Source organism: Nannobrachium achirus (assembly GCF_963921795.1).
Source record: "Nannobrachium achirus genome assembly, chromosome: 12".
Classification (NCBI taxonomy): domain Eukaryota; kingdom Metazoa; phylum Chordata; class Actinopteri; order Myctophiformes; family Myctophidae; genus Nannobrachium; species Nannobrachium achirus.
Genome location: NC_137832.1, coordinates 54,523,376 through 54,534,107, shown reverse-complemented (window position 1 = coordinate 54,534,107; position 10,732 = coordinate 54,523,376). Strand labels below are relative to the sequence as shown.

Below are 10,732 nucleotides of genomic sequence, written 5' to 3'. Positions count from 1 at the left end.
TCTATCACAGTCTGGGAGTGCCAACTCCAACCACTCATATTGGCCTGTCTGCATGACTTTACACCCAGAATCCGCCTCCTGGGTTTCCATGTGGTCTGCAGTCGGACTCTATTGGCTCAGAGCCACTCAGAGCCCAATCTGGGAATCCATCGTCAAAGAAGAAAGTCAGAGCCTGCCCGTAGCTGCCGCTGATTGGTCCGGCCCGGGACTTTAGGAGTGATATCAACTCCCCCTGAGCAAGTTCAGATGGTAAAGTAGGGCGGTACGCACTGCTGCCACCATCTGGCGGAGTCAGGTTACACATTTGGAGAATGTAGAAGAATTGTTATTTTGTTATCTCTTCCTATCGTACCAACATCAATACAAGCTGAATTGTGGACAAAATCCTATCCAATGATAACAAAATATTCCAAGTTTGGGGTCTGAGAGGCTAAATCTCATCAAATGGGTGGTCCATGGCTCAAATATGCCAAATTAATAGTGGACCTTGACATGAAGAAGGTTGAAAACCACTGATCTACCATATACCTTCGCCCAGTTTTTATCTTGCACATATTTAATAAAGCTCCACTCTGTAACGTTCGTGTCGTCCCTGAGATTTGAACCTGGGTCCCCTGCGCAAAGTGCTGAAATATTTACCACTGAGCTAATGGAGCATGTCGTTGCTGACGGACAGAAACCCTGTATGTCCAAAATCCTTCCTTTTTTGGTTTATTATTATTGAAACATTACAGTGAAAATAGCAGATCTACAAGCGCACAATGCCTTGCGTCGCGAGGCATTGTGCGCTTGTAGATCTGCTATTTGCGATGCTTTGGCACTCCTGTGTGACGACGCGAGGCATTGATTTACGGAAAAACATACAAATGAAAACTCAGAGGTACAAGGTCTCTGCCCGACAACAGAGATGTCTACTTTGCTCAGGGGAAGAATTGCCTTTCTGACCTTCAGGCAGTAGACCTACCACTTGAACAGTGGTGGAGAAAGTGCTGAAATGTTTTACTTAAGTAAAAGTACAGCAAAGCGTCTGTGTGTGCGTAGGTGTGGGTATGTTTGTCAGATGTGTTTTGCGAGAACATGGATACATTAGATACGATACTGCCAAGGAATGTATGGTGTGATGATGATACTAGAAAGGTGCAATTCAGAGAAATACTGTAGCAGGTGTCGTCACCTATTTATTGCGACCATATGTCGCTATTTAGTATGAAAACCTGCAGATCATGTCCGCCCATCCGTCCCTCCATCACATGTCACGCTGAGACGGGATCAGATCCCTGATGTCCTTGTCCCTTTTATGCCCACATATGGAGATCTCTGATGTCATCAATATTAAAGCAGAAATAAGCAGTGTTCTGCTGACATAAGCAGGAATCATGCAATTGCTTATTTTTATTTTTTATTTTTATTTTATTATATTCAGGCGGCTAACAATGCTCCTTAAAAAAATCTAGTCTCTGTGGCGCTTCTAGGAGCCGCAGTCTACCTCCAAAACTATTATTTTATCTGTAAGAAGCTCTGTCATTAGCAGCTCATTGGTGCATGAACCAGCCGACCGGGGCTAAAAGGATTGACATACAGGTCAAACAATCTGAACAAGAACAAGAGGCGGTCCTGATTGGTCTGTTATTTTGGATGGGCACCCAGTTTAATCGACCAATGACAGAACTTCTCACAGATAAAAAATAATAGTTTTGGAGGCAGATTGTAGCCCCAGGAAGTGTCACACACACAACATTTCTTTAGGAAGCATTGTTAGCCGCCTGAATAAAATAACATTTAAATACATTTTTAAAATAAGAAATTGCATGATTCCTGCTTATGTGAGCAGAAAACTGCTTATTTCTGCTTTAAAAAAGTTGATCCCAGGAGTCTGCTGTCACCCAGGGGGACAGTCCTTTTTGCAGGTCTTTCAGTCCGAGTGTATCAAAAAACCAACTCAGTTAAGGCTGCACGAAGGTGACGAAAGTTGGGGGGACAGCGATACACCTAAATCTAACCTAACCTCAGTAAAACTAACGCTGGTGAATGCTAACCTGGTGAATGTTAACCGGACCAACGGGAGGTTGTCTCCACCTTAACCGCTTTTTTGATACACTTGGACTGAAAGACCTGCAAAAAAGACTGTCCCGTCAACCAGGCAGATGCGTGCACGCGCCCATGTGCACACGCCCATATTGCTTCTCGCCCTTAGGCCGTCTTACTGGTTATAATATGTATTGCGATGTCACGTGAAGCTTGACCCATCCTCAAGCTTGACCTCAATGGAGTGTGAAGTGGGTGCTCACTTCACACTCCACATGACTATAACTTTACATGACTATAGGCCTACACATGATGTCATGTGTAATTACTGTATAACCCCATGGGAAAACCCTTGGAAAGCTTAAGTCAAACCTACCTCATCCAAAGGGAAAACCCTTGGAAAAACACAAAGCCACGCATTAGAGCGGTTAGCACCGCTCAAAAGTAATAAAGCTGAACAAGTACTATCCGTTTTAGCACCAATAACATTTTATTCACTGAAAAGAAGTTACATATAGGGTAGCTTTAATATGCAAGGAGCCTACAAGGCCTTTGTTGAATGTCCAGAATTCAGAGTAATGTTGTCATTCATATGATCAAATACCAACTAAGTTGCTATTTGCATTAGTATAGTAGTATATGGTCACAACATAAATGAACAGTGTTTACTGACAGGCTTAAAATAGGCTGTTATATTTCATTGTCTAGTCAACCACAAGTAGGCCAGTGCATAAGAGCAGGAGCAGGGCACTACTGTTATAGTTCAACACACACATCACTGACTGCTGTTGCTAGTTGCACTATGTGCTATATTTGTCACCAGAAATCAACTCATGAAAGCCTGTTTTTAAAACTGTAGGCTACTTGAGTAAAAGTACAAGAGTATTGGTGTTTTTTTTGTTTTTTTTGTTTTTTTGCATACCATATTTCCTAATAGTAGCCCGGGGGCAAATAGTAACCGGGTACCTAATAGTATGCCCGGGGGTCTGACCTCGTTTTGCATATCAAACACCTATTCAAACAATGTTGCAAACAGCCGCCTGGTTCTTTCGAATGCCTGGGGTCCAAATCGATTTTGCATATAAAACACCCAGGTAACTATTTGGTATATAGAAAAAATATATTTGTCAGATTCCCGCCACTTTTAAAATATCGTCTCCTGACTTTAACTCCTGTCATCACAAGTGCAACTTGCCTGAGACCAGGAGAACCTGGGTTTTTCAACGTCTTTGTGTGTGTGTGTGTGTGTGTGTGTGTGTGTGTGTGTGTGTGTGTGTGTGTGTGTGTGTGTGTGTGTGTGTGTGTGTGTGTGTGTGTGTGTGTGTGTGTGTGTGTGTGTGTGTGTGTGTGTGTGTGTGTGTGTGTGTGATTATTTTCTTTTTTTGTTTGTTTGTTTTTAAGTGGCCTAAATTTACATTAACATATATGAAGTCTAACTAAGGCAGCCAGTAATAATATTCAGACAGTTTTTTGCTACAGGGGCACCACTGAATGTCGGGCCATCCCAGGTGGTGAGTCACACATTGCTTATTTGCTAGCCTAGAGCAAAGTAGGAACATTTGTTTATTAATTTCTTGATAAAAGATTTTATTAAAACGATTAGCCTAGTTAGGATAATGATATTAGCCTATAGCTAATCCTCAAAACTCAGTTCGGTGTCTGCTCTGTCAACGAGGTATATGCCTAGTGTGTGAAATCAGTTTGACAGCAGACCTGTTTAATATGCCTGCATGTTACACACACATGTGAAGAACTGATTGGGTGGCTGTTGATATAGCATGATTTTGATTTCATATACTATTCCTTTCTCCTGACATAGCCTATGTCAGGTATGTCTCAGATATGTCTATTAGTTAGTAGCCATATCTGACTGATGTCTTAAATTTGAATAGGCCTACAGTAGTAGTATTCGTTAAGAAAATGAACACTCCCTAAAAATCACACCTAGTGTGTAGTGAGCGGTGCTATTCATGAGTTCGTTGATTGACTGATTGAAGTATAGAAGTTTGCTTAGGAAAGGTACAGTTTCATGACAGTACAGTTTACTGGTACAAAGTCAACTAAAAGGATGAGATCTTGTTTTACTCATAACAGGGATTTATACTCCTTTAAGGAGATTTATACTCCTTTAAGGCCTTTGGTAGGGCGTTCCAGATTCATTAAGCATCCCGCTGGCCAATCACAGCGTGTCCTGCAAAGCTTGGCCAATGGGACCCTGGGCGTATAACTAATTTTGAGTCGTTTGAGCCAAGATGTAGGCCATATCTATAGGCCTGCAGGTGTAAGCCACGGTTCAGAGCCCAATCTTTTTTTGGGGGGGGATTCGGAGATGTTTTGGGAACCGGACAAGGCCAGATGTTGGAGCTTCCACGAGCACCACGCAAAAAAATAAATAATAATAATAAAATAGATGGAGAAGGGGAGCTCAATTCACTGAAGTGCCCAGCTCTCTATAGCTATCCTATACGATTTTGGAACAAATCATATACATTCTTAAGATAATAATCTTATAAGAAAGTCTGTGACAAAACAAAGTCTTATAGGGTCCATAGGAATGTGTTGTAACTTGTGGGCACCTTTTCAAAGGCACCCTTTTCTTGACTGATCCCTCTTTTTTGGCAGAGGACAAAGAACTGACTGGAGTGGAGATCAGGTTGCTGCTACCACGTGACTCTGAGGAATCTCAGACCCCCCCCCCCCCCCCCCCCCCCCCCCACACACACACACACACACGCACGCACGCACACACACACACACACACACACACACACACACACACACACACACACACACACATACCATACCACCCATGTCCAGCATTCTGCCTGTCAATGAAACTACACGAATTGCGAGGAATCCACTGTATGGGAACTGAATTCCATCTTACCGTTTACATTATGTGACATGACATCAGTAGGCTATGTGAAGCATGAAAAAAGCTTCACTTTTACATTTGTGCAAAAGTTTACAAAAAAGCAGGTTCACTTTGCTGGCTTTCTTGGGTTTAAATCCTATTAGACCTTGTATCTGAACTGTAGGGCAGGCTGTGCTTTTCCTATGCGAACTGCTGATAAAGTAATCAATCAATAAATCAATCTAATCAAATCAATACACCATCATGCCAGCCATCATTTATAGTCTGAGTAAAAAAAAGGACCTCGATTGTACTTAGGCTCATGAAACTGAACTTTTTCCTATGCAAATTTCTAATACATTCTTCAATCTTCAATCAATCAATCAATCAATCAATCAATCAAAGCCATCTAAGCAAAGTGCAGTGTTGGGGGGCGTCCTGTGGGGGGCGTCCTCCTGTCCTGTCCCGTCCCAGCCCTGCCGGCTGCTGCTATAGCCTAAAGTCACTTCATTCAAACACTGCCTCCTGATCACTGCACAGAGCAGCAAACTGTGAGCTGCTGGCTGGACGGTAGAAGGATCACAGTTCAGTGTAAAGCGTCATATAGGCTATAATTACAAGGTTCCCATTTCCCAGGGACCATTCGCTGTTGTTTTTTGTCGTCATGGTTTGAGGGGGGAGTCCGGGGACTCAGAACACCTGCAAGAAGTTTCGCTGGACTCTGGAGACGCGGAGAGACCACCTCAAGTCCCGCATTCCTTCAGATCAGAACCCCAGCGCATCGCAAAACGCACTGGAAGGAATCCGTACAGACAGACGCGGACGGTGTGGAGTGGAGCGCTGCCCCGGACAGCCTTTATACCTGCTCTCTGGACGCGCAATCTCACCTATATGAGTTTAGATTGTTTAACATTATTTATTTGCGGTGTTTTGCTGCAGCAGCAAAGCAAACATTCTTTTCCCCGCAAGAAGAAGTCTTGTTGTTTTCTGCTGTGTTTGTGTTTTTTTGTGACACATCATCAGGAGAATCAGAAGAATCAATAATGCGATCATCTGAGAAGAAGTGCTTTGATTTGAACTAGAGAGTGAGAGAGAGGGACGCAGCTCTTCACTCTCTGCTGGATTAAATTCCCTGTTTCTTTGCGCCTCTCGTCACGATGGCTTTATTATGCTGGATGTTTGTGTGCGCTGCCGGTGCACTGCTCACCGCCGTCCCTCAAGGAATACATGGTGAGTGTAATAATAGTTCGTGTGCGCCCCAGCTTTGCTATTAATATCATTGTTTACTTGCAATAATGTAGGATGTTCGTTCAGCACACCACACCAGAGGATTCTTGGAGTGTTCTAAAACGGAGAGGGGAGAGAAAATAGTCGTGAGAAGTGAGGTGGAGTCCCAGTTCCCTAACTTATTAATAATGCTTAGATGCGTTTATGCTTATTAATAAGTTGCATAGGAATTAGGTTTCTGTGCCTGTTATGAAATTCAGTTGATCCCATATGGAGAATAAAGCCTTATTTTAGAATGTGAATATTCCCAATACAATGTTTCCTGTAATCTAATTTTGACACCTGGACAATGATTGATTGATTGATCGAATACTTTATTAGACGTTCCTATAAAAGCACAGACCAGGACAGTACAGTTCAGATACAAGGTCTACGAATAGGATTTAAACCCAAGAAAGCACTTGGCACTTTATGGCTTGTTTATATTGGGGTCCTTTTGTAATGCTGGTTTTATATAATGTCAAAAGGCTTTTAAAAACCCACCATATTCAGCACTTAACAAAGCTATACTCTGTGCCATTATACATTTGTCACCTGGCATATTGGAAATTGTTAAACCTTATTATGGCTTTAAAATGAGGTGACATCTATAATGATTTCTTGTAGACAATTAAGTGCATCAATTTGTTTCCAAACAAACGTGATGCACAAACCTCAAATATAGGCTACAGTAGCCTAAAAGGAACATAGAAGCATTACTGTAACCACAGACCACCCATTCCTAAATTAACTTACTTTGCCATCATGTACTAGATATAAGCTTATAACATAAGAAAGTTACCTTTCTATACACTATTAGCATATCATGTGTTTTTTTTTTTTTTATGAAACCAGATTATTTGTTATCATAATTAGTATTAGTAATTAACCATCAGCCCTGTAAAACAGTATATGAATAGACCACCCCTTTGGCAAGCTATACAATATAGTGTAACTCTAGTCTACTCCCATTTGGGCTTTCAATCTGTTTTGATACTTTCCCTGTTGACATATCAGATATCCTTTAACCCTCTAAGGCCCACGGTTGTAATATTACAACGTTTGTATTTTATCCAAAAAAAGTTTTAAATCATTTTATTTTAGCTCCCCCTACCACCTAAACACCACCATTGGATTCTATTGTTTAGTATTACAATGCCATTGGCCACAATATTTGCATATAAATACCCCCCACAGGGGCTGACATTCACACCCGCCACACCCGCTGAAATTCCAGAGTTTTGAGGAACAACATCTCACTTTTTCATGGAAGCTATACCTCACAAAAACATAAGTAAAATGCCTGTACTATTTTTTTTGGTGATCATTAGAATGTCTAGAACATGTACATATGTTATTATTGTGAAAAATATCCCCCATATGTAAATTAGAGCATGATTTATGATTTTTGATTTATGGCTATAAAATCTTACAAAAACATTTTTTTTTAAAAAACATTACATTTTCCTCTTAATAGGACTCCTACAACACCATCTGATTTTTTTCAATTTTTTATTTCAAGTATTTCTTAATGCGGGCCTTAGAGGGTTAAGAGCACAGACCTGGGGCCAACTGAGCCTTGTTTCTATAAATCCCAGTTTGTGTTCTTAACACTTAGCCTGTACGTACACAGATTGTGTTTCAGACAGCAACAGATCAGTACAAATAATCTGAGATGATGTGTGCACTTGATCATAACACTGTTTCTTCTCTCCCTTTCTTCTTCTCACCCTCCCACCCCCCACGCCCCATTCTCTCCCCCCCATTCCTCTCATCTCTCAGGAGCCTGTGTGTACCAGGGGAGCACGTATGTGGTAGGTACCCCGGCCGGTCACCTCCCATTTGCCATTTCATTTCTAATGTCACCTGTTAAAGCTGCAATCCGTCATTCCGTTTTTAACGCTCTGAAAAATGTTACTTACCGCCCAGGGATTTGAACCACCAGGTCTCAGCCAGTGGGCAATCGACATTTCCCCCTATGAATGCCCTTATGAGTTTCAGACAGAAAACAGTCCTCCCCGACACCAGGGTCTAAAGCACTGGTTCCCAAACACTGTGTCGGGACACGTTTGTGGGTCGCGGACACATTTTTGGGGGTCCCTTAATTTTTTCGGTTTCCTACACATACAGTCAAAACATTTTCAAAAAACATTCCCCCAAAGCAATGATTACCATGAATAAAATACATATATAATGATTTCTCTAAGTAATTTAATAAATACAAGTGTAGTGAAAATAGCCGATCCACCACATTGTGAGCATGTAGATCTGCTATTTTCACTAGTTTGGGCAAACGTCTCATTTCTCTTTTGGGCCACGAGCTGAAACGGTTGGGAACCACCGGTCTAAAGGAGACCACCTCCAACTACTGCACATTTACTAGTTAATATTGTGTTAACATACTCTTCCATGCATATCGGCAGAAAATATTCGTTAAAAATAAGTTCCGGATTGCAGCTTTAAAGTTTCAACACCTGATCACAACCTCCGGTTCGCTGCCTCTGCTGAAACGAATTATGATATAGCTGTCCATTTCGCAAAGCCTCATGGGTATTATTCGTTCATGTTTTATTCACAGGGGAGAGCATTATCTAAGTACCTTGCGTCTGTCTGTACGGCAGGTCTGAGCTAGGGCCTAATTCATGCACCGCCGTAAGGCGGGCGGGAATAGCCGATCTACAAGCTCTCAAAGTGTCGCTGGCACGACACGTTGTGAGCTTGTAGGTCGTCTATTCACGCCGGCACGACAGTAGTGATCAGGATCAAGGCGGTCGGTGGTTACAGGTGCAGGGGTTTGTTCCACGTCCGCCCGTGGGACTCAGACGTATCTGAGAAGATAGATGGTGTCTCATCAATAATGCATGGGGAGCTGATGACTTTGTGAATGATAATGGAGTTGAGGGAAGGTGACGGTCGAGGAGGGACCGGTTCCCGAGTGCCACCACTACAGAGAGAGACCAGAGTATTCTGGTAGTGTTGTTGTTGAATCCCAGCTCTCTTCCAAAGGGAAGGCTGTTGTTGCATTTAAGTCTCTCAAACCTCATACATACAACTCTTCCACAACAATCCTCCAATGCTACAGGGAGTACTGTATGTCGAGTCTGATGAATACCCTGTTGTTTAACAGTGGAGCTTTTATGATCCCTTTCACTGTTTATTGTTTGTACTTTTATGTTGCTGCCGTTTGGATTGGGTTGCTATCGAACATTTTGCTATCTGTTTGTCTGTCTATCTGTTTGTCTATCTATCTACTATCTGCTTGTCTACTGTGCCTTGTAAAAGTTCCGACAGGAAGCTGTCATCTGTTTTGTCGCCCAATCTGTCATCTGTTTTTCAACTCTGGCATCCCTATTTTGGGCATGTTAAGGGGGTGTCACGATTCTCCAATCCTCAATTTGATTTGACTTTCAACCTGAAGGTCAGGAATCATTCAATTCAGTTGAATTGAACGAGTTGAGTTTTTACATCACACTGAAAAGTTATTAAATAATTCCTTTCACCTCCAGACTAAAAGCCAGAACAACTCAAATATTAGAAACAGAAGTAAAGTGCTTCTCTTTTTACAAACACATTTTGGCTTTAACTTGGCTTTAACTGAACACAGCCAGTTCAGACTCAAATATTGACATTAGACCTTTGAAAACAGCAGGTGTCATTCAAGCTCCTGATGGCCGTTTGAGTTTCGGTTTTTAAATTCACATATTCGATGTGATTGGATTTCTGTTCATTTCGATTTTTGTGACACATAATGTTTGAAAATATATATCAGACCTCCAAGCTCACAGCGAGTCATAATGCGATGCATTGTGAGCTTATAGATTGGCTATAGTAATAGTTTCTTTTGAGTAGTTAAAAGGTACTACCTGCATGCCCTTGGAAAAAAAACATACTTTCCGCTGGGTATTTGGCCAGGATCCAGAACCACCACTTTGGGACATGCTTTAATTTACTTTTACAATCTGAAGTAGATCTGATCGATGTCGTTTGGATGTACATATCTTACCCTCGTAACGGTTCCAACATCCTTTCTGGCTCCAGGGCTGTGGTATAGACAAGATGTAGCCTACTTCCTTGGCACACAAAGTGACGCTTGTACGTACGCCAGTGTGTTATTTGAAACTGTTACCAGCTTTGGCAGACCGAATTGCTATATCTGAATTGCTATTTTCTTCTTCATAACCTTGTATGCTGGGCGGCTGCATGCATATGGCTGTAAAAGAAAAAACCTAATGGGTGAAATGCAAAGTGATGGCACAAAATGAGCTTTTTAAGTCGTGTTTTCTTTTTTGAAAACCCCACTTTTGTCTCGGGGAACATGTGGTAATGTCTCTTAAATGCCTCAAAGGTGCCTCTCAGGGGTGTAGTTAGTCGCCGTGCCCGGGCACATGCAGGCACACACACTCTAAATTATGGCAAATAATAACAAATTCCTGCTTCTGCGCTGCCGTGTTATCAACGTAATTACAGTAGTATGGCTAAGTGTGGCATTCTCCCCCCCGATCCTCCTCATACCCGCCTCCCCTTTCCCATCCCATTTAAACCCAAGAAAGCTATGGCTTGTTTCCATTGGGGTCCTTTCTACTCAAT

General features: G+C 42.0%; 1 protein-coding gene across 1 annotated transcript in view; it reads left to right on the top strand.

The window, feature by feature from the left end:
* The first annotated feature begins 5,920 nt into the window (after positions 1 to 5,920).
* Positions 5,921 to 10,732, top strand: part of fras1 (Fraser extracellular matrix complex subunit 1) — a 224,594-nt gene continuing 219,782 nt past the window's right edge. Inside the window, exons 1-2 of the mRNA XM_080738878.1 lie at positions 5,921 to 6,109; positions 7,928 to 7,959. Of these exons, the coding sequence (XP_080595004.1) occupies positions 6,037 to 6,109; positions 7,928 to 7,959 (105 nt within the window). The 5' untranslated portion in view covers positions 5,921 to 6,036. The remainder of the gene's footprint in view (positions 6,110 to 7,927; positions 7,960 to 10,732) is intronic.